The 24,060-nt window shown below is 41.7% G+C and overlaps 2 protein-coding genes across 5 annotated transcripts in view; both read right to left on the reverse strand.

The window, feature by feature from the left end:
- Positions 1-14,123, reverse strand: part of LOC117415421 (inactive ubiquitin carboxyl-terminal hydrolase 54-like) — a 62,672-nt gene extending 48,549 nt beyond the window's left edge. The window contains exon 1 of one of the 4 annotated variants that reach the window (XM_034922022.2): positions 13,932-14,123. The gene's annotated coding sequence lies outside the window, so the exon portion shown is untranslated. Of the gene's footprint in view, positions 1-4,331; positions 4,440-4,650; positions 4,898-13,712; positions 13,868-13,931 lie in introns of those variants that run through there. The other 3 variants (XM_059026275.1, XM_034025744.3, XM_034025743.3) reach the window with 3 other exon arrangements.
- Positions 14,124-14,603: 480 nt separating this feature from the next.
- LOC117415368 (myozenin-1-like) lies at positions 14,604-21,508 on the reverse strand. The gene is made up of 6 exons (XM_034025619.3): positions 21,350-21,508; positions 19,449-19,533; positions 18,401-18,576; positions 17,015-17,273; positions 16,176-16,362; positions 14,604-15,838 (listed from the first exon to the last, which is right to left on the reverse strand). Exons 2-6 carry the CDS (start codon positions 19,522-19,524, stop codon positions 15,604-15,606), a joined length of 933 nt encoding a protein of 310 aa, XP_033881510.2. The 5' UTR covers positions 19,525-19,533; positions 21,350-21,508; the 3' UTR covers positions 14,604-15,603.
- Positions 21,509-24,060: the final 2,552 nt, after the last annotated feature.

Consider the following 24,060-nt stretch of genomic DNA (forward strand, 5'->3'; position numbering starts at 1 on the left):
GCGGATGCTGTTTACCTAACTCTATAGCTAGATATTTTAGAATGTTAATAATTTTACGTTTTACTATAGCTAGCTAAATAGACAGAGATAAACAGGCGACCTACCCTCGCTGGCAAACAGCCTGTATAACGTTCATCCAAAGTCAGACATCTCATTACATTCCCAGACAAGTAAGTGTCTATTAAAATGCTGACAAATAAGCAGACAACCATCTATATTTAACCTGTGGTTTTTAATGGGCAACTTACAGGTAAACCTTAAATTAAAAAGGCTTGTTGAAATATTGTGTAAAAAAAAAAAAAAAAAAAAAAAAAAATCAAAACATGCTGCTGGATCTGTCACACTGTGTACACCTTGAACAAGGAGGAATCTGTTTCGATTCCCTAAACACAGTTTTATTACTGGGCTGGTTGTTTCTCATACTTCAATATGCACCACTAACATGTTGAAGATACGCAAGCACTTATTTTATCCTTCCACAAACAAACATACTAAAAGCTCTGATATAAACCCTGAAAAGGAACAGCTAACAGCATGGGTTTGCACCGGTGTTGTGAAAATGTATGTGGGTACTTGTGCTAACGAACAACACCGTGATGATTACACAACTTTGACACTGAATTTTAGAAATTCGATTATGATCAGAAATAGTAGCTTGTGTGATGAAAGGCGAAACACCACCGTGAAGCCCCCCCAAACAAAAACTATGAACCTTTAACCAGTCGTGAGTCAGACGAGAGTCCCAAGGCAATACCTGTTTGAGATTACCATAGTAATGTCAGCTGAAAACTTAACACCTTCTATAATAGCATAAACAAGAGGCCGTTAAGACTAGGACACTTTTTAATGCATTAACACAAAAACCAAAGGAACATTGTGTGCACCAAATGTCAAAACACGATGAGTGTTTAAAACTGGATTCAACTTTAAATGGATTTAAAGTGCCCCTTAAAAACGTTGACTGAAAAAAACTGCATAATAAATAAGTCAATAAATAAAAAAACACAATCAAAAGATGTTGAAAAAGACTTCAAGTCGAAACATTGAATTATTGTAGTATATTTCTTTTCACTGAACTTATTGTAAGTTTTTTGTTTTTTTGTTGCTGCACTTCAATAAAAACGAGGCTGCAGTGTTCACACTGGTACAACAGCTTTGTAAATCCCAGCTTTGTCTGTATAGCGGTCAGTGTTACAGGACTACATTGTGTGTGTGCTGTGGACTGTACATTGCTTTAAGGAAGTTGCCCCTGGTTTTCTGACTGCATTCCAGCTGATTCACAGCACACTGTTCTAACCTTTTTATCTGCTTCCCCCAGGCAGCCAGGATGCAAGTCAATCAACCGCAATAGTGAGGTACCAGCCTATTTACATAGCTCTGATAGACCAGAATTGGATGACGTAATGTGTGTAGGTGGCAGTCCTTCATAAAGCCTCTTTGTTTTGCTGCTGCTTTTTAGGGTCCTCATACAAAAAAGGGGACCCTTCGCACCAATTGAGTACGTCTGTCTGTCTGTCTGTCTGTCTGTCTCTGTCTGTCTGTCTGTCTGTCTACATCTTGACATCTTGATCTTCACCAAACTGACCTGATGTTATACAAACATTGTTAATCTATCCCGGTGCTTGTGCAATTATTGCAGTGTTATGAGGATCCTCTGTACTGGTTTGACCATTTATCCTGCCGTCACAACCGAAATCCACTTCCTGTGCAACAGGTATTATGACCCCAGGTGCTGAGCCTCACTTACTTTCTGTGCAGCACACACCATACTTTAGGAGGTGGGAGGTGGGAGGAAGAAAGTAAATCTATAGTGTGGTGGTGGTGAAATCAAAGTGAGGTAAAAAAAACTATGAAAGTCTGGAATCCTAAGCAAGCAAAAAACGATAAGGGACTTTTAAGACAGAAAAAGAGAAAGAAAGAAAGCTGGAGATTGTTTGGGGGGGGGGGGGCAGGCGAGCTGCTGATAATGTAATCAGTTGGCTCTTTAAGCATGGCGGAAGCTGCTGCATTCAATGCCCTTTTGTTCTACCGGGTACAGCGGCCCATGAAAACACTTCCCCATAATGAGCTATTCACCGGGAGAGACAAAAGTTGCTGCTCGAATACAAAGGGATCCCAGCAGGACAATGCGGCCGCTCACACTGCCGAGTCAGGCCGACACTGACAGCCCAGCCAGCACTCCTGGTCACACAGGGTACGCGTTCCAGCTCTCAGGAGATGGGTTAATAAAACTGAGTGGAACAGAGTTCACCAACCTGTGGCCCGGGAAACAGTTCCAGATGGGGTTCCTGAAACAGGGATGGAAATAGCCTCCAATTTCATAGCAGTTTCACCCATTCCAGGTTTTACTACAAGCTTTATTAGTCACAGTGTATCTTAAATGCACAGTAAAACCAGGAATGGATCATACTGCTATGCAGTTGGAGTCTTATTGCCATCCCTGCTGAAAGATTCCCCAAAGTTAGCCTCCTCCGCTGCACTGCACTGTACAGGGAGTGCAAGCTCTGTGTCTCCAAACAACATCCTAGTTGCTATGTGTCCATCCGTTTCCATACATTGGTTAATTATAGCAGGAGAAACATTTCACAATCACAGATAAGGGTGTGATTTAACCAGCAACTCCCAGATCAGCACCCCTGCAAAGCTTCTTTAAAAATGCCATGGGGAATTTTAATGTCCACAGAAAGAGCAGACATGACCTCAGTTTCTCTTCGAAATACTTCTCTGCATGTGCTTATTACTTGGCATATAGGCACACCCTTGCATTAAGCCAATTCAGCTATTTGCAGGATTATTACTGCAAGGTGAAATTCGTCAGGAGCCAAGATGCATTAGCAGCACCCTCTATACTCATCTACGAAATAAACTCACCACCCAGCTGTGATTATTTCAGAGCAGGGGCGGGCAAAGTTGGCCTTTTCAGTCCAAGCTTTTGTTCCAAGTACCCTTATCAAAGTTTACCACAATATTTGCTTTTTTCCCCACACAGTTATACTATGCATTTACCTTGGTTTTCCATGTTTCTTAATATGTTATAACCATACCTCACTATTCTTTACTATGTTTTACCATGCCTTTACTATGCTTTGTTGTGCTCTTACTATGCTAAACTTTTATAAGAGTACTGAAGTGTTGAACTGAATCAATTACACCCCTATCCAGGCTCTACAGTAGTTCACTATGTACAGCCCATTAAAGCTGGTGTGAACATTTAAGGAGATTGTATATTTTGAAATACTTTTGTTATTGGGTGCCGAGCTCATGTGGTGTTAACCCCGAGAGTCTGGAATAACACCTGTGATCCGCAGAGCCCCCTCAAAACCACATTTCATACACGGGTTCACTGGGGGAAGATTTTCATCCAAATACAGGAATGGAAATAAGATTCCTATTGCATAGCAGTTTCACCCATTCCAGGTTTTAATACAAGCTTCATTAGCCACAGTGTATAGGTAACAAGTGTGTCTTATTAAATTCAAACTGCTATGCAACGGGAGTCTTATTTCCATCCCTGAAATACTGGGGGGCAGACCTCCAAGGCTGGGGAGAATTGCTGCCCATGATTAACCGCTCTGGGCTTAATTATCTGCTCTGGGCTGCCTGCTAATACAAAACAGACGGTTCATGGTTCAGACTCCCACTGCAGAGCTGTTTGATCCATTCCTGTTTTACTATGCGTTTAATAAGACACATCTGAGCTTGCTACCTATAACTGTGGATAATCAAGCTTGTAGTAAAACCTGGAATGGGTGAAACTGCTATGCAATAGGAGTCTTATTTCCAACCTTGAACATAATAAACAATGGTCAGAGTTCTGACTGCCATATCTTTTAGTAAAGAAGTGGAACTACTAAAGGGGGAAATCACACTAACAGAATCACACTAAAAATCACGCGAGAAGTCTGAACTATAAAAACACTCGAGAAACACAAAACAAACATCTAAAATACAATTTTAGCAGCCACATCAAATATAAGTGTAAGTATATCCGGATTTAAACACTGCCCAGCTGGAAAATACATTTGAAAAAAAACCAAAAAAACACCTTCAACCAACAGCTTCAATTAACTGTAAAAGGTCTGGCCTTATATGACCACAATATGCTCTCAATCACTACTTCCCCTATGTGAGAGAGAGAGAGAGAGAGAGAGAGAGAGAGAGAGAGAGAGAGAGATTGTGATCTGATCTGTATGCAGAAAGGAAGAACCCAAGCCTTCTCTTTAAATTAAAAAATAATAATAATTAAAAGAAAGACCATGCTGACAGCTGACAGCAGCCTTCTTTCTGTTTCCAGAATAGGTATGGTATAAACAGTAAAGAGTGTTACTGACCTGTCCAGCAGCAATGCCTGTGCTTGTGCGCGTGTTTATGTGTCTATCTGCTCCACTCTGTCCAACAGCTGTGTGCCTGTCACTGCTGCAGCAGGATCCCCCAGGTGAAGCCAAAACAATGACATCATTGCTGTCAGCACACACCTGCTTCCTGAGGAAGCCCCTCCTCCCTCTCTCCCACTGCACGCTCGTCTCTTAAAGCTGCAGTGTCCATTTCGTCAGCTTCTGCACTGAATTTGCAATTGTAAGTCTGTAACAGTGTTGCCTACTTTTATTCACTCTCTGACTAAAAAAAAGTTTAGTGTCAATACAGCCTTACCGTGGGTCTGGGAATTAGCAAAAAACTGGATCCTAGTTCAGATTTCCAGATTGTATGTCTTCCCTGTGCAGCAGGTTCCGGATCCAGATGAAACCAGCTGCAGTCCTGTGTGCTCAAAGGCAGTTGAATGTTTCGGATGGGGCCCTGATACCTGCTGATGGCGAATGGCCTCCTCTCGTTCGTAATCTTCTGTTTTTACAGTGTGGCGGGGGGAGGTGAAATAGACTATGAGAGAGTCAAAGTGAAATTATAGAAGTCTGGAAACTAAACTAAGGAATAACAAAGGAGTTTTAAGAAAGCTGTTATCCTGATCACAGGTTTTTGGGGCCATCCTTTTAAAGGTTTGGGAATGTAGTAGATGGCTGCATTTGCATTATTTTGTGAATATGTTTAGGATTTAACAGGGATGGAAATAAGGCTCCCATTGCATAGCCATTTGATCCATTCCTGGTTTTACTAGGAGTTAATTGTACACTGTGGCTAATCAAGATCATAGTAAAACCTGGAATAGGTCTTATTTCCATCACTGTAGGGTTCTTAATTTTTTGTAATTATTATTATTTCCAATTTCATTAAACAGTATTTAAAGATTTTGGATACAAAGTAGCTGTCTGTTATCTGTCATTCCCAATCCCCTTTTTGAGAGCTGATGACTATTTTTATTTAATCTGTTTTATCCGCTAATCCTGCCAGTGACAGCTAAACACAGGAAGGGAAAGAAAAAGAGAGAAATGAATAGAAAAAAAAACAGATTTTAAAAACACTCCTTTAAATATGATTTTACCTTTTCTATGAGTGTGTGTGCGTGTGTCTGACTGGGTATCAGTATGTGTGTGTGTCTCGGTGTGTATGTGTGTGCGTGTCTGACTGGGTATCAGTCTATGTGTGTGTGTCTGACTGGGTATCAGTCTATGTGTGTGTGTGTCTCGGTGTGTATGTGTGCGTGTCTGACTGGGTATCAGTGTGTGTGTGTGTGTGTGTGTGTGTGTCTCAGTGTGTATGTACGTGTGTATGTGTGTGTGCGTGTCTGACTGGGTATCTTATTAAATATATTTAATTTATCAATCGTGAAAACATCATTAGGATAGTATGGATTATTATCTCCCAATTTAATTAAACACATTCTAGAATTAGCCCATTATATCAGCTGAAGCTAAGAATAGACCTCTATGTCAGACTGAGAGACAGAGAGAGAGAGAGAGAGAGAACACGAAAAGTAGAGCAGGCTGCTAACAACATCTTTCTTTGTTTTTTAAAAATCTCCATGCAATGTATATGTTAGGACCACAACTCGAAATACACCCCCACCTATATCGGGTTGGGATTAATTTCAATTTGAACAACCCCAAACTCTCTTTGTGTTCGGGGTGGGGTGTCTTGTGAATGACCCCATCACGATACACTTAACCCAAACTATTCAGATTGTATTAATGTTATTATTTGTTACAATTAAACAAATGTAGAATATTTAGGTTTGATGTGTTATTTTATTCTGAATACAGCAAAAATGACAGTACTCTGTTATGTACTGCACAGCTCATGTGGTCCTGCAGCTTTAACTGACGTTGCTGCTCACTGCTTGTGTTTTCGGATGATCTTCTTCAGATCGGGTTCGGGTTAAGTGAATTTTCTGCATTGCGATGGGGTCGTTCACAAGTCAACCCCACCCCGAATACGAAAAGATTTCAGGGTTCTAAAAATTTGCAAATGCATTTTCTCCCTCTCTCACTCAACCCCAATTAACCTCAACGCGACCTACGGTAGGTGGGGGTGTATTTCGGGCTGGGGTCCTAACATATGCATGGATGTAAACACGTTACAGAACAGCTGAGCCAGTCTAGGTTTTATATTCATTCTATAACTTTTGCAATTATTATGATGATTATTATTAGACTCCCGCTGCAGAGCTCCAGTGATAGAGGGAGATGGGAGTCAGGGAGTTGACTCAACGCACCAGCACCAGCTAGGCAGGCCTGTTTGATTGTGTCACCTGACCTCCCTCGTCTGAGTAACTGTCTGTAATGATTCAATAGAGTTGTGTATTATTTGTATTGGGATACTAGACCAAAAGCACAGCAACGTAGCTCACTGTATCGAGTCAAACGGTTCTTGAATGAAGTGTTTATTATAAGTCTGTATGAATGTATTTTCTCCCTCTCTCACTCAGTTTTTGTATTTTAAATAATCAAATGTATACATCATGCAAGTAGCTTATCAGGACCATCACGTGTCGTGATGCTTATCGCTTGGTGACTGGCGTATCATGATATGTACCGTATCGTTACAATAGCGTAGTGTTCCACCCCTAATGTGCGTATTAGTGCAGTAATAGTATGGGACTCAGCTCCCAGCAGGGCGTATATTAATACCGTGGTGCAGCGCTACAATATCGATCCCGGACAGGGGGTCAGGAAGTGTTGCTTTAATAAAGGACCCAATTGATTGCTTTCCTGACTGTCTGGGGTGGATCAAGCTGAATTAATAGGTGAATGAGGGGACATGTCGCTCTCGCTAATCTAAAACAATCACTTCCTACCCTGACCCTCTGAAATCCTGCTGAGCCTCCATCTCCCTCCTAACAGATTACTGCAGACATGAAGCATACGGCCACGGCTCTTAGCAAAATTAAATTAAATATATACATAACTTAAAATAATTCATAAATTAAAGACCCGACAGCAAGTTGCAATTGCAGGCAACAAAATCTAAGCACTACATTCGCAGTGGCATTCCTTGATGGCAGTCCAGTTTGTTTGCATTCACACAATGTCAAGCAGTTTGAGCAGGAGGGACACAACCCTCCTCTCCTCCCCTCCCCTCCCCTCCCCTCCCTCATTCCTTTACACCACAGAGGCAGAGATTTATTTATTTATTTATTATTATCATAATTATTTTTAATTTAGTAGTCGGCAATTAATTTTTACCTCATTTTTCTCCCAATTTGAAATGCCCAATTGTATTTAGGCTTAGCCCACTGCTACCACCCATGCGCTGACTCGGGAGCAGTGAAGATGAACACACGCTGTCCTCTAAAGCGTGTGCTGCCAGCCGACTGCTTCTTTTCACTCTGCAGGCCCTCCTTGCAGCCACCTCAGAGCTACAGCGTCGGAGGACAACGCAGCTCTGGGCAGCTTACAGGCAAGCCCGCAGGCGCCCGGCCAGTCCACAGGGGTCGCTGGTGCGCGGTGAGCCGAGGACACCCTGACCGAGATTCAGATTGTGGCTCAGTTCAAACTAGTGGGGTCCAGATTAGCGAGACTCGTTTAAAAAAAATAGTTTATATTTTACAACAAAAATAAATGAGAAACAGCCTCACGATGTGTGACACATCTCCCAGGCCAACTATTACAATATAATCCAATAGGGATTTACTGTATAAAGTGCCTTCCGTGGAACACCTCAAAGAGCTGTACATATAATATATATATATATATATTTATTTTTTTAAATAACTTGTCAAACAAATAGGTTTTAAACCTAGATTTATAAAATTGCCACAAATGCCGAGTTCCTTAATTCCTTAAGAACTCCAGAAATATGATACCATTTTCGGAGTTGGAGCCCCTTCTCGAGATGGAAATCTGAATAATGAGTCTGCTTCCTGTATCTGTCTATCTCAAGACGCCATCTCTGCATGTTTGGAGACAGTCTGAGCTTGCATTGTCCCGCTGGAGCACGGAGTCATTATAAAAGTTTCCCATAGTAAAAGTAGGGATGGAAATAAGACTCCTATTGCACAGCAGTTTTACCTATTCCAGGTTTTACTACGAGCTTGATTAGCCACAGAGTAAAGATAACAAGCTCAGGAGTCTTATTAAACGCATAGTAAAATCAGGAATGGATCAAACTGCAGTGCTACGCAATGGGAGTCTCATTTCCAAAGTGTAATAAAGCCTAGCAAAAGCATGGTAATGCATAGGTAAGCATTGTAAAGTACCGAAAGATATGGTAAAGCATAGTTTAAAAAAAAAAAAAAAAAAAGCAGTCTGTATTGTATGAAAGCATTTGTATGAAATGGGAAACCAAGTCAAGCAGAGAAATGTTTTGACAAAAAAAATCTTTTAATCAACGTAAAACCTGCTAGGAGCGTTTTAGAGCACTGGTACTACAGGATGCTTGGGTTCCCAGATCGAGAGCTCAACCACCACACCCTCCCTGACTCAAACATGGGTCTCTTTGAAGTCCCTGCAGGGAGGAAATACGCTTTCCTTCAGCAGGGAGCGATAAGCAGCTGCTGAGGAAGACGCTCCCTTAGCAGTGATACAAACAATCACAGGGTTAGAACCTCACACCAGCCCTGCATCTGCCCGTATGCCACGGTTTACAATGCTTAACTTTGCTTTGCCATGCTTTCACTGTGCTGCATTGCACTTTGCTATGCTTTTAGTTTGGGCAGCTTTTATAATATATACTGTGTATGTATATATATATATATATATATATATATATATATATATATATATATTTTTTTTTTTTAGCAGACGCCTTTATCCAAGGCGACTTACAGAGACTAGGGTGTGTGAATTATGCATCAGCTGCAGAGTCACCTACAACTACGTCTCACCCGAAAAACGGAGCACAAGGAGGTTAAGTGACTTGCTCACGGTCACACAATGGGTCAGTGGCTGAGGTGGGATTTGAACCGGGGACCTCCTGGTTACAAGCTCTTTTCTTTAACCACTGGACCACACAGCCTCCTATAAGGGTAGTGCTAGGAGTTTTCTGATTTTTTATAATATATTATTGGAAATAGGATATATCTTTGTTCACACTTTCAACACAGAGAGGACAATAGGAGACTAGTAGTGTAAATACTCAAAACAGGTTTGTATTTAGCAATGCATGACATAGTTTTTACCTGGTGAAGTCATCTAACACACTGGGGACCCTGAAAACACAATTCGATTCAGCCCTACAGCTTTAGATTGTGTGCCAGCTTGTTCCTTGCAGAGGTGGGGTCTGATCTCCTGGGCTACAACAAACTAACTGTATTTATATGGAGGGTGGTCTTGCAGAAGGGGAGTGATTGTTTCCCAGCCTGACCCTCTGCTGTGCACAATGCAGCCTCTCACCCAGCGCTCAGGAATGCAGCCTCTCACCCAGCGCTCAGGAATGCAGCCTCTCACCCAGCGCTCAGCAATGCAGCCTCTCACCCAGCGCTCAGCAATGCAGCCTCTCACCCAGCGCTCAGCAATGCAGCCTCTCACCCAGCGCTCAGCAATGCAGCCTCTCACCCAGCGCTCAGCAATGCAGCCTCTCACCCAGCGCTCAGCAATGCAGCCTCTCACCCAGCGCTCAGCAATGCAGCCTCTCACCCAGCGCTCAGCAATGCAGCCATCACACAGATCCTGAATATGGTAATTTTTTTCTTCTGTGTTTTTACATAACAATCCAGCTCCTAACTTAGCATGCACAGCAGGGCTCCTGTTTGTTACACTCTGAGCAGAGAGAAGGGGAGAGAGGGAGGGAGAAGAGGAACAAGAGAGGGAGTGAAAGAGGGAACAAGAGAGAATGAGCAAGAAAGAATGAAAAAAATAAACTTTAAAAGGCCTAAAAGTTACAAGGGTCCCACAAATTAAATGTATTTATTATTATTAATAATAATAATAATAATAATAATAATAATAATAATAATAAAAGAAAGAAAGGGGTTTGGGGAGAGGGAAAGAGAAAGAGAAAGAGAGGAGAGAGACAGAGAGAGATACAGGCAGTGGTATCAAAGCAATCTAGTTTAGTAAATCACTCTCTCGGTGCTCTGAGAACCCTGCTGTATTACTGTTAGTTTGTTTGTTTGTTTGTTTGTGCTCCACACTACATCACATGCTATTCAGTGCACAGAGACCGACAGTTGAAAGCACACCAGTATCAGCTGGGATTTGGTATACATTATAACAATGTATTTATGTAGAAGCCCTGTTAAATTCAAGTGATCGGTTTTGTTCTTTTAACTCTTTCAACACTTCTGACTTGTACCGAGGTCTAGGAAAGATAGAACAGTTAATGTCCATTTTTCAGTCTTGGGCTGCACTGGTTTTCTCCATCTTCTCCAAAATTTGAACATAAGACTTCTTAGCCATGGTTTGATAGCAGCTAGACTGCGCACTAAATCAGTAATAGTGAATGTCATTAGCTCACACCACAACACTGCTCAATTAGTCACCAGTAAAATCGACTTGATCATTCCCCAAAGGTAGTTTTAGCTGCGGGGTCATCAGCTCGTCTCATGTGCTACTACAGCGGGTAACTCTGACAGTGATCATTTCTGCCGTTTGAGAAACATGTGCTTCAGGCGATTATTTAATGCCAGTTTGTACAGTTTAGATTTCTCCTTTAGGGGCCCAAAATCCCCTCTGGAGATATCCTTCAACCCAGTGAAATACACGGCTAAATAAAAACATAAAAGGGATTTCCAGTATTCCAAGCGGACTTTCAAGTATTCTCAAACTGCGCGCACACAGAGGGTCCTTCTAATCACACAGGACCTGAAATGTTACAAATATTTGTATCAAATCGAGTGTTTATTGGATTAAAAACCAAATGCAATCTGAAACGTCAATAGGAGATTTGGTGAAGATTAAAGTCTAGGCTGTTCTGTTCACTGTGTAGCGTGGCCGACAGACAGATGGACAGACACCATGTTCTGAACCCCAAAGACAGAACGGCAGAGGGGGCTGAGCAGAGGCACCTATTTCTAACCTGGCAGCAAGCAGCCACTGATCAGAAGAAACGCATCACGATATTCTTAGGGACTCGCTACTTTTTTTTTTTTTTTTTTTTGCAGAATCATCAATTTTTTATGTACAGCATAAGCAGCCCATGCAGAGTGAATGGTATATTTACAGTAGGCACCCAAGGCATTGCTTTCTGCACTTTTAAAACAACTACATCAGTAGGGAACTAAACCAAGAGTCTCTTCCCAGATTTCACTGAGCTTAATTAAGACATGGCAGAGCTTTGGGGAAAATCCAGGGTCATGCGAGTTGAATGAATGTAAAACCCGGACTGCCTCAAACTGCTCTGCAATGGGAGTCTTTTACATAATATTAAAAAATAATAATAAAACACGATACAGCGTGTGTGTATATATATATATTTTTTTACCACTCAGCTCCTATCTTTTTGCTTTGCAGCGCCCCACACTGCACTAAAAAAAAATACAATTAGATAAAACAATACTCTTAAACCAAAGAACCCAAACTCAGACCAAATGGAAAAAGTAGAAGCCTGTAGGTTTACGGTTTTGTGTTGCTCTCCTTGCCTGCGGTGTGCATAAGTTAATTTAAATAAACCTAATTACATTTTTTTAAACGTTAAAAATGGAAATCAGAAAAAAAGCCAATGGAAATCAGAACCAAATAACACAGATTCCATAGGGCTCTAGTCTCAGTACTGTACGTTATTTCTAGCCTGTGTGATTTAAGGGACTTCATGGCTCCATTCACAGCACAAAGTAAGTTAACACATTAGAAAACAAAACCACGTCGCTCCTATTTATTTATTTCTAAAAAGAGCGGCAAATAAGAGGTCTGTTAGAAAGTGCTTACACCAGGGGTGGGCAATTCCTTACTTAATTACTTAATTGGACCGATTATTACCAATTAAGAAATATTTTGTTCCTGTATACAGGAGTGAATGAAACTAAACATGGAATATTGTGTTTAAGTTTAATTTAAATATTAAGTTGTTTTTTTCATGTTTTTTTTTATGTTGCTATTAAAATAGATTACATTTTAGTGCTAACTTAGTCCTTTATGCTTTTCACTTAACATTGCTTGTCTTTAAGTGGATCGATATGGTACGCGCTTTGAATAACAAACTGAGGTTAAAATATGACTTACAATATTGGAAGTAAAATATAAAAATATGAAATGAGTGAAACATTAAATGTATGGCCCTTTAAACAGTTAAACGATCGGATTAACAATTGGTTTAAACGTGTAGTCAATTAAACGTAGATTGACAGCCCTAATATATATATCATCCTCAGCCTTTTTCAATCCACTGCTGGATTAAGGCTTCCCCAGGATTCTTCCACAAAATCCTGTGTGGTGCTTCAGAACCATGTTTAATCTTCCAAAGGCACTCCAGCCCATTTTTGCTCTTCTGTTGATTTCGCACATTTGGTTCTCCGTTGCCGAAACTAACTGTCCTAAGTATACGTAGTTATTGACTTCAATTGCCTGTGGAGTGGTATATTTATTGAACAAGTCTTATTCAAGTTCATTTTTGAACTCGCTTTGATGCTAGCCTCGTGTAGTTCTTGTATTCTTGTTTGTAATTCTGGGCACGTTGTAAATATGAGGATGTCGTCGGCAAATCGTAGGTGATTCAAGTAGGCTCCATTGATCTTCAGCCACTTATTTTCCCAATCCAGTGTTTTGAAAATGTCTTCTAGGGTGGTTGTGAAGAGCTTTGGGGAAAGCCTTGATTTTTGTGTCTGTTTTTATGGAGTCTTACTGTGGATGTCGCATTCTTGTATATGGTGCTGATCAGGTCTCTTAATACAGAGAGCTTAATACAGGTTCTTATGTAAACAGAGTCAAATGCGTTTTCATAGTTTTTCATATAAAATAATGCTGCCTCCTCGTTGTGAATTGCAGAGCAGATAAACGAATTTACCCGTAAATTACTGCGTAGCATGAATTTAGAACAGATGCTGTAAAATACAAACACATTCAATAATTACTGCTATATGATTGAAGTATACATATTTGAATAGAAACACACCGATGACAGCTGCTGTAGTTAAGATAACTGGATTTGAAACTATGCACCTTTTAAATTATCTAAAACTACCTGGATTTTTAGATTGTAATTGTTAAATAGTAACACAACGAAAACGCACTACAACTAAGAAATTAATAACTTAGTCCAGCTGCACTACGGTTCTGTGTTGTCTAGTTTGCTGTTGTGTTGTTTGCAAGCTGCACATAAATTAAATAAAAACAGGCTAGCGGAAAACATCAACACATCATAATATAATAGTCCATGCAAATGCACAAGGAAAAAAAACAGTTTGGGGCGGTCAGACAATATCTAATTAAAGTGAATTAAGACCTCACCTATAAATAAAAGTCATGTTGTCTTCACAATCGCAATCGCAATTAGCACGCACATCTTATCATTGGCAGTACATCACAGACCGCCCCAATTTATTTTGGGTTAATACGCTTCTTTGCTTTGTTTTAATTACGAGTCAAATTAGCTTTTCAGCTCCCCCGTCTGTTACAAAGGCACATTAATCACGAATTAAAAAGCCGCCAGCCGGCTGCTCTGCTTACCTCAACGCTTCTCTCTCTCTCTCTCTTTCCTCCTCTTTCAGGCGATCGTTCCCGGCCGAAGGGACTCGGGGAAAATCGGCAGCGCCGCTCGGCCTCGGGTTTAACGTTACCAAGCACCGCAGCCAAGGCAACCGTCTTACCTCTCGCGAGACCTCCGCGATGTCAGGCAGTCAGACCGCTCCTGCATATAGTCACCTGTGAAGATGCTGATGCTGCGCATCGCGTTTACAATATATATATAGTGAATGCAAATTAGCATGCGGTTCTTAAACAAAAATATTCGTCTAAATTATTGCCAGATTCATAAACTAGAAGTACATTTTATCAAAACGGTTTAACAAAAAAATAATCTTCTCAACGGTCAATACATATGCATGAATACGTTTTAAATATATATTTAAATACATATGCACTTTCTATCTCGTCGCGACACTAAAACAAGCCAACTTTTAGAGTTTAGAAATGATTCAACGTCATCAGTTTTATTGCAAGTCCATAAGCTGTGACTCACTAGTGCCATCTAGTGTTCAGAGCAATGTGTGCATATACAGGTCCGTATATCATGTTCCCCATCATATACAGTATAGAAAGGAAAATAACATCTTAGAAATGTGAACTACCTCAAAGGGTGAATATGTATACAGATTGACAAAAAGAAACAACGAGAAAACATTATTTTTTATGTTTATTGCATTTAATAAAGAAGAAAAAGAAGACAGATGCATTTCCATCTGAAGTTTTTTTTTTTTTTTTTTTTTTTTTATATTTACTGGTATAACTATAGTCCAGTGGTTAGAGTGAGAGAGAGTGCTAGTGTAGAAGGAGCTGAGTGAGCTTGTCTGTGTGAGGGGCTATTTTCCCTTCATAGGTGAAGAGCCTTGTCCTGCCCCCAACACTAAAGTCATTTCATGTCTGTGCAGCAGGTATTAGGGTCCCCAACAAATGTTCTCCATGCAGCATAGAAAGACAGGAACAGGCTCAGCATGTGGGACCCTAATATCTGCTGCGCAAAGAGGAAGTGACTAATCTGCAACCTTCCCTGTAGCAAAGACAGGCAAGGCAGTACAGGGCACACATTCAAAGAGAACAAAACTACCGTTCTAAAAAATATTCATATCCTTTTCATTAGCAGTGCTATTCATTATTATTATCATAATTAGAATTATTGCACTAGAGGTTCACCTAAGAAGGGTCTGGTTTGCATGGTTCCCCTAGGTGAAAAAGTCCTATATAAAGCCTATAGAAATATAGAAATATATATTGATTTGAGGGGCAAAGGACATTCTTGTAAACAAGATGCTATTATTAAGTCTAATCATAAAAATATGTGAATATTGAAGCCTTTACTTTACCATGCCTTTACTAGGCTTTTACTGTGCCTTACTACATTCTTGCCATGGTGTACAACAGTAGACTTTTCAAACCATTTCTTTTAGCTGATTAACTAGAACGAATATTACAACATTCATCTGAGCTCTAATAAATGAAGCATCAAGCGACACAGTGATGTTTTGTGTGTCAGCATGTGTGCATTTTCGTGTGTGTTTCTGTGTTCACGTGTGATTGTGTGTCAGTGGGGATTGAGTGTGCATCAGTGGGTTTGTATTTATGTGTGTCTAGTTGTGTCATTGTGTGAGCGTGTTCATGTGTGTGTGTGTCAGTGTGGAGCAGTTCACAGGTCGTCAGTCTCCCCTTCGAAAGGCACGTTCTCCAGATCCACAGACAGCTGGCAGGGCTCCCCGCTTCCCACCCAGCCGATGGGAGTGCGGTTGAAGCAGGGTCGTGAGTTGATGTCATGCTGGTAGATAACGGGGTGCTCTGGCTCCTCCGGCGCAGCTTCGTACTCCGGCAGCTGGAAGGTCATCAGCTTGGAGGCTTTCTCGTACCCCCCGAAGGGCATGGCAGTCCTGGGGAGGGAAAGCGCACATTCGGGGGGGGGGGGGACACAAAACAGAGGCGCAGAAACATTCAGAGATCTTACTGATCCACCAACCGATAGAGATGAAAACGCCACACTTTGTACAACACTCAGATAAACAGCTCAGAAATCTAAAAACTTTTTCTTATTCATTTTAAAATTCCTTTCCTTTTTCATTTCAGATAACACATTTGGAATCTGGCTGCTAACTGCTTGATCGGCAAGTTCCTGAGTTGGGGTTTGGGGTTTGGATCCTGATTATTTCTCTGTTTCGCATGTGAACAGTCGGTAGTGTGTGTCTCTGTCCCGCGGGGGGCGCTCTTTACCTGTTGAAGCTCTTGTACTTCAGCAGGTCCTTGTGGCTGCAGGGCCCTGGCATGCTGGATCTCATGGTGGCCGTCAGCTCCGCGTTCCCTCGCATTGCCCGTTCCCATGGAGATATGTAAGTCCTCACCATGGTAACGCTCTGCTTCGACCCGTCCTTCCCACCACTCTGATGACCTTCGCCCTCACCTGGGGGTATCACCACAATCCATTCTCATATCACAAGATATCAACAAGACCCATTCTCATATCACAAGATAGCTTAAGAATTCATTCTCCTATCATACATCCATTCTCATGTCAAATCAGCAGAATCCATTCAGAAACCTAATTCACACCAAACTTTTCAAGTCACATGTTGTTCAAGTGTAGTAACCAGACAAACCAACAGGCTGAAGTTATTCACCAATAACTCTGAGTCATACGATATACAGACTTTCACAGAAAGTGGGTCATAATGCAGCTGATACTCCTGTATGATGTGTCATAGGATAAAACGATCAGTAAGGGCATTTACATGGCAAAATATCTAAATGAGGAATACCAAAAGAAATTAAATGAATTCAATGACAAACATTGAAAAATACTTCTAGTAGAAACCTTTGTCATTGAATTCATCGAGTTTATTTTAGTTTACCACTGGGGAGTGTTTATTTATAGTTATGGATGACAAAACCTAAATGGGCGTGAGCATTCATACCAGCTATAAATTGTAAGAATACAATTAACTAATTCTTTCATCACAAACATCTATCACAATACAATGCCTCTTTCCCAATACACTAATAATAAGGTTGTATCTCGATTCAGCGATACTGAATGGTCCAGCCCTGGTACCCACCATGTCCCTGGCTGGTCTGCATGGTGACATCCCCTCCAGCTCCTCCTCTAGCCCCTCCAGCTCCTCCCCCAGCCCCTCCAGCTCCTCCCCCAGCCCCGCCCATGCCTGGTTTGGGAGGAGGGACCGGCGCCTGCTGCTGCCTCCCTGTGCCCGCCTGGCCCACCATCTGACCGCTGACCAGGTGACCCCCCACATCCATCATGCTGTGGCCAGACTGCATCGCCCCGCCCAGACTCGGCACAAACTTCTGGAAATTGTCCTGGAAGAGCAAGGCAAGCAGACCAACAAAACAAGTTCGGACCCAATTGAGTGGGGTCTATCTCATGTATTTATCGGACCTAGACAGAGGTCGATTCAACTACCGCATGCCATTGTTTAAATAATTAAAACAGACAGAAACTCTATAGAGACCATGTTACACAAAGAGGCCTAAACATATGTGATCAATTGAATACTCCCCCAAATCCTCTAAATGGGAAGTGTAAACAAGTGATTCCAGTTTCTAAGGATGTACTAGTAGATTTTGAAAGCCTTTTCCTCCAAATTAGCATCAGTGAAATGATTTTTAGAATAATATAAACGCACTCAATAAAGTTATCAACACCGGAGATAAGCAGCTCAGTTATCTGATTCAGTGGCTTGTAACCTTGTGTCATTTCTTATTAATTTTAGTAATTGTACAGTAGATGGTGTTGTTTTTCTTTCATTATGTCATGTCAAGTCCCTGTTTGGGCTCCAATGTTAACTACTGGAAAGGTATAGCAACATAATTAGCACAATCTACAGCTATCGTCAAAGGTTTTGCATTACCCAGTCAGTTTTTCGTTAAGTATATGGAAAACTAATATGTAATTCAATATGTTAATGTAACATTATTCAGTAGGTTTCATTCTGTTGGGTGATGCAAAACGTTTGGCCACAGTTGTAGAGGCAGTGAGTGAGAATGGATACCTGGTCTCCAGCTTCAGAGACAAATGGTTTATGTATTACTCAAACTCAGTCTCAGACTGGGAGAGAGTTCATTACACACTGACGGCTACAACTGATATGTGAAAGTATCCAAAGACTTTTCAAGCAATTGTCACCATGTGCAGAGGTTCAGAAACCCAACCCTTAACATCATTGTTCTCAGCAGCTTGGTGAAAAAGGCTTGAAAATGTCTCCCACAGCCAATGTTACTTCAGCAGCTGCTAGAAGCAGCTGCCTGGTGTTCCATGTAGGATAACTCATTTTCCAGGGCTGTCTAACAATGCACTGTCTAGTGCATGTGTATTACTGTATGTGTGTGCCAAGCAAAACAAACCGTTTCAATTCAGAACGCGCAATATTGTTTGGAATTTCTGATTAGCGATGGTCTTTATCATGAATCCAGACTAGCATCCCTACCATGGACTCATCGTTGAAGATGTCAGGGTTGTTCTCCCAGATGAACCTCTCCACCCTTTTCTGCCGTAGTTTGAACATCTTGGAGCCCTTGTTCCCGAGCAGAGACAGCTCCTCCAGCATGATGTCTTTTGGAGTGCTGATCTTCTTCCCCAGGTTCAGGTCTCCCTCATCCAAAACTGCAAAACAAACGCAAAACCACAGTCATCGGGATACAGGGGGACACACACTAAAATACAGGTGCGCTAACTATACTTAGAAATGCATACAGGAGACAGCATGGACATTCACAGAGTCCTGCAGTTATATACAGAGGAGACAGCATGGGTGTTTACAGAGTCCTGCAGTTACTCCACCAGTGAGGATGAGGCTGAATAGCCTGGAGGAGCCCCCAAATGGGTCCAGTGTGTTGTTTACGGCGATCCTCACGAGTGAAAGAGACTACAGCACTCTGTGCACTTTCATAGAGTACTCTGTTTATATAACAATGATGACTATGGATGAAATTCCAAACAGCTGAATCCAGAGAATTACTTTCCTCCCCATCTGCTTAGCAACACAGCATACTTCTCCCACTCATTCATGTGTAGGAATGAGTGAATCCAAAATGAGACCCAAACACAAACTCACTGAGCAGCACTGGATGTGAAAAAATTATTCTGTTATTCTGTTGTCACAGTGATTCAACGTATTACCTAAACACACACACACACACACTTCAAAACACAGGTACGTTAACTACGTTTCGAAAGACATAGAGGAGACACCATGGATGTGCGTGCAGTACTGTCGTTATTCCACCAGGATAGATGAATAACCCGGACCAGCCCCAGGTGGGGTTGTTCTACACAATGTAAATCAAGGACGCTGCAACAACGAAACAGCAATCTAAAACCAAATCGTGTGAACTCTTAGCGATGTCCAGTTTGCATGCAGATGCTCCCAGAGCTGCAATTGTTCCCAGAGCCTTTTTCACGGGATGAATGGACAGCTCCATGCGCGGTAGTGTCAGTGTGAGGTGAATGTGTCTGCAAAGCCATTGTCCCCTCACCTCCCTGCATGATCTCGGAGATCGCCTTTGTGGATTTTTTCCTCTTGTTGGGTGCTGGGGTCCCGGACAGAGGCATGGCTGCTGACTGTAAAGAAAACAAAAAGTAGAATCAGCAAATTCATATGAAACCTCATGGATTATAAATGAAATGCAATGCTACAGCTATAGTACAGTACGTGGGGGTTGATTCAATCAAAACGTTACATCCTGTCACAAAACATGGAAAGATCTATTGAATAGACCTGGGAATCTTTAAATGGGATGTCTGTAGTTGTCTGTCACCTAACTTCCCAGGCAGTTACATCTTCCTGTCTCTATAATTGGGCAGCAGTGTAGAGTAGTGGTTAGGGCTCTGGACTCTTGACCGGAGGGTTGTGGGTTCAGTCCCCGGTTGGGGACACTGCTGCTGTACCCTTGAGCAAGGTACTTTACCTAGATTGCTCCAGTAAAAACCCAACTGTATAAATGGGTAATTGTATGTAAAAAAAATAAATAAATAATGTGATATCTTGTAACAATTGTAAGTCGCCCTGGATAAGGGCGTCTGCTAAGAAATAAATAATAATAATAGTATATTACACACTGGAGTAAGAAGCTGGGGTCAGCGAGGCTGTACAGTGTAATTAACCTGTACACCTACTTAAAATGTTCAATATCTTTAAAACATGCTTTTACTGTAAAAGCAACCCTATGCTTGGCTACTCCACTGTGGGTGTGCTGCCCCTTTTCTCTGAGCAGGGTGGAGAGTATGGTGGATCTGTGAAAGCTCGTTCTGTAACAGAAACACTGTTTAACTGAGTCATCAGTATTCAGAAGCCTGTCAGGAATCTCTATGTATGTTGTATCAGTCCTATGCATTGCAAGCAGCATGTTTACTCAGTAAATGCTTCGACTCAGACCAGCTGGAAAGCGCTACGTGTCGTCTTGGATTCCTGTCAGTTAATAAGCACGGCCTGATTGTCGAACCCTGGGAGTTTGTCCTTTTATTCATCCTACTCAAAAGCATACAGTTCCAGTGGCCCTTACACCAAAAGTTCTTTGTAGCAGTACAGTCATTATGTAATATGGGTCCTCTTATTCACACACACACACATGCACACACACACACACACACACACACACACGCACACGCACTCACACACACACACATACACACACACGTTTGCATTCCTATATTTGTGGAGACTTCTCATTGACTCTCACTATATTTTTATCTACTATTTCTAACTCCAGTCAGACAAAACTCCACACAGGGTGAAAGTCGACAACAAACTAAATATTTGTACCACTTTATTTTCTAAGACATATTTAGTTCTTTAAAAGGTGTTTATCAAAGTGGGGACATTTTCTCAAATTTTGTCTGCTCATTGGTAGTAATACCTGCCCACACACACACACAAGCACACGCACACGCACACGCATACTCACACGTGCACAAGCACACGCACAGATAGCTGAGTTTGGATTTACAGAAACTCCTGAAACTTCAAGCCCTAGCTTGCGGAGCTGTGAGTGGAAAGCGAAAGCCTCACAGTCCAGCTATCCGGGTCAGGTTACCCCAGATAGGTATTCCTGGCTCAGAGAGCTATATAAATCTGCTGCAGAGAGCTGAGCTGGAGGGTCAGCAAATTCCCACAGCCAATATGGAGTTTAAGACGTGCGCTTAAACAGAAAAACACATACCTGTATGCAGTTACCTCTTAAAAATAATGTAGATTAATAAAACATTTAAATATGACACTTAGCACACGACGCAAGTGACACATTTACTACTGACGGCAGGCAGTGCAAAGCATCATTATGAACCTGCTTGGCAATTTATTTCTTTAGAAATGTTTATACTTTTTTCCTTCCTAGGAAAGCAAGCAGTTTGCAAATAAACTTGTTTAAAAAAAACTTACTTGGAGTTGAGAATCCTTCTTGAAAAAAGTAAAAAAAAAAAAAAAAAGTTTCAAGAAAGGGGAAGAAATCAATGACTCAATAATCCTGCGGCTCGCCTCTCTGCATCACAGTCTGTGGGGGTCTGCGCAGCACCAAGTGCTGGTAAAAGGGTAGGCAAGTCAGGAGATACTTTCTTGCAGATGCATCATGGACCTATATATAGAACAGGAGCAAAATAGAGAGAGAGAGAGAGAGAGAGAGAGAGAGAGAGAGAGAGAGAGAGAGAGAGAGAGGGGGGGCAGAGGGGAGAGGGGGAGAAGGAGGGAGAGAAAGAAAGAGAGAAAGAAAGAGGGAGTCTGAGAAGAGCTGTTATATAAAATGACATCGAGAAAATGAATCAGCACCCTTTTCAAATGTGCACCCGCTGAACAAAGGCACACTTTCAACACGGACTTGGGTGTTTCCATCAGACAAACTCAGATGGGATTTAAAAGGCTGCTGCCACAGCGCCTCAGGTTTACACTACACTCAGAACAGCTTGATTCAAATGTTCCTCGGCAGTGATTCTAGCTGTATGGGCTCCCCTTATAAAGGTTTCCCACAGTAAAAGTGTAATAAAGTGTAATAAAGCACAGTGAAAGCATGGTAAAGCACAGGGAAGCATTGTAAAGAATAATAAGGTATAGTAAAGCATATAAATAAACATGGCAAACCAGGGTAAACTATGGTAAATGCATTATTATAACCATGGGAAAAGCATGGGAAAACTGGCAAAAAGTAGCATGCAAAAATACTGTTCTAAGGGATTTTTCCCAGTGCTTGCCTATTTGAAATGCTTGATTGGAATGTGAAGCAGTACACTTACAGGTCAGAGTCAGCAGCCACGTTCTAAGTCTTTACTACTTGCCACAATGCCATGTTAAAGGCAAGGATGCCTTTGATGTCCAGAATATCCTCACAACATGGCACCGCAGTGCGGTGGGGATGTGGTGCTGCCCCTCCCTCACCGCGCCCTTCCTCCGTCAGACCAACACTGCTCACGGCCTCCTTGAGCCACACCGCTGGGCACTGACCAACCCAGCCTGTCCCTGACCAACCCAGCATGTCCCTGACCAACCCATCCTCCCACTCAGAGGCAGGCAGGGAAACAACCTTAAGTTTATTGAGTGCCAAGAGAACTTCAAAAAGAGCGAAATGCATTCGCCGGACACACACATAAACACTTGAGAAAGAACTGCGTTAAATATAGAAGGGGAGGGTGCCTGCTGAAGATGTCTTGGATTCACTACTGTGGCTAACCCAGTGAGGAGCGAGGAGCCTGCAGTAACAGCCTCCTACCAGCAGGTGTTGATGGAGAGAAGAGGTAGGGGGCACTGCCTGGACAGACTTGCCCTTTCGTTTGTTTGTTTACATCGGCTAAGGTAGTTAGCAGGTAGGCACGACCCTTATAAAAGTTTCCCACAGTAAAAACATATTAAAGTATAATAAAGCATGGTAAAGCATGGCTAAGCCTTGTAAAGGCACAGAGAGGTACTGTAAAGCATATTTAAAAACTTGGCAAACCATAGTAAACAGCAAGGGGGTATAAATGTTAAGGGTAGGCTGTGGTAACCCAGTGTAAAAGTCTATCTAAGTTTGGTAGAGCATAGGGGAAGCATGGTAAAATACTGTAGATTTCACAAGCAAGCTGGGTAAATCCCATATGGTAGATTATTATGGTAAAGCCTAGTGAAGTCTGGGAAAAGGAAATATTTTGGATATGGAGGGTTGGGGAAGGCATGAGACATAAACTGCTCCTCTCTCTCCTCCAGTTTCCGGCAGAGCTGTACTGAACGATGAGCAATCTACCCCAGCCCTCCCCTGTCCCTCGCTCGTCTGAAACACACTCCTCTCTCTCACACTCACACAGCCCCTGGCCAGTTTTCCTGGTAGTTTTGTTGGTTCCCCATGCTTTTCCCAGGTAGAATGCTATACATTTTCTTTGCTTTACCATGGCTCATGTATGACCCCTCTGTAAAGTCAATGTCCCTTCTTTGCAGCCCCATAACTCTGCAAACTAAACGAGACAGACGTGCTCTTGCTACAACAGTACCTGCAGCTGCAGGAGGTTATCTCCCTGCAGTGGAGATGGCCTCCCTCTGACGACTCTCAAGTGAGCAACACAAGCATTGTCAATCATGAGCAATAGCACCATCTTGTGGTTGACCATGGCAAGAGAGCCCTCAAACGTTTCCTACAGTAGAAGCATAGTGTGTAATAAAGCACAGTGAAAGAAAGCATTGTAAAACAAAGAGAGTTATGGTAAAGCATCTTAAAAGACATGGCAAACCATGGTAAACTATAGTAAATGCATAGCATTACTGTGGGAAAAGCACAGGGGAAAACTGCTAAATTACTGTTGTTTTGTTTTGTTTTTCCTATACGATTTTAACAGTTTTCTTAGGGTTGGGGTCACAAACTTATAAACAGAAAATAGGAACTTTGAGGTTTTTTTTTTTTTTAATACAAACATAATTCCTCAGGTTCATATGACCCAAGGTATTTATCTATGTAGCTTTGTATACAGGAAGAAAAGAAAATGCTTTCACTTGGTTATTATTATTATTATTATTATTATTATTATTATTATTATTATTATTATTATTAATAAGATGTCTGGAAATGGCTGCACCTGTCTGGAGAGGTGTTTATAAAACAGGTTTATATAAATCTCAACAAGGCAGAGGCTAGT

Source organism: Acipenser ruthenus, chromosome 7 (genome assembly GCF_902713425.1).
Source record: "Acipenser ruthenus chromosome 7, fAciRut3.2 maternal haplotype, whole genome shotgun sequence".
NCBI lineage: Eukaryota > Metazoa > Chordata > Actinopteri > Acipenseriformes > Acipenseridae > Acipenser > Acipenser ruthenus.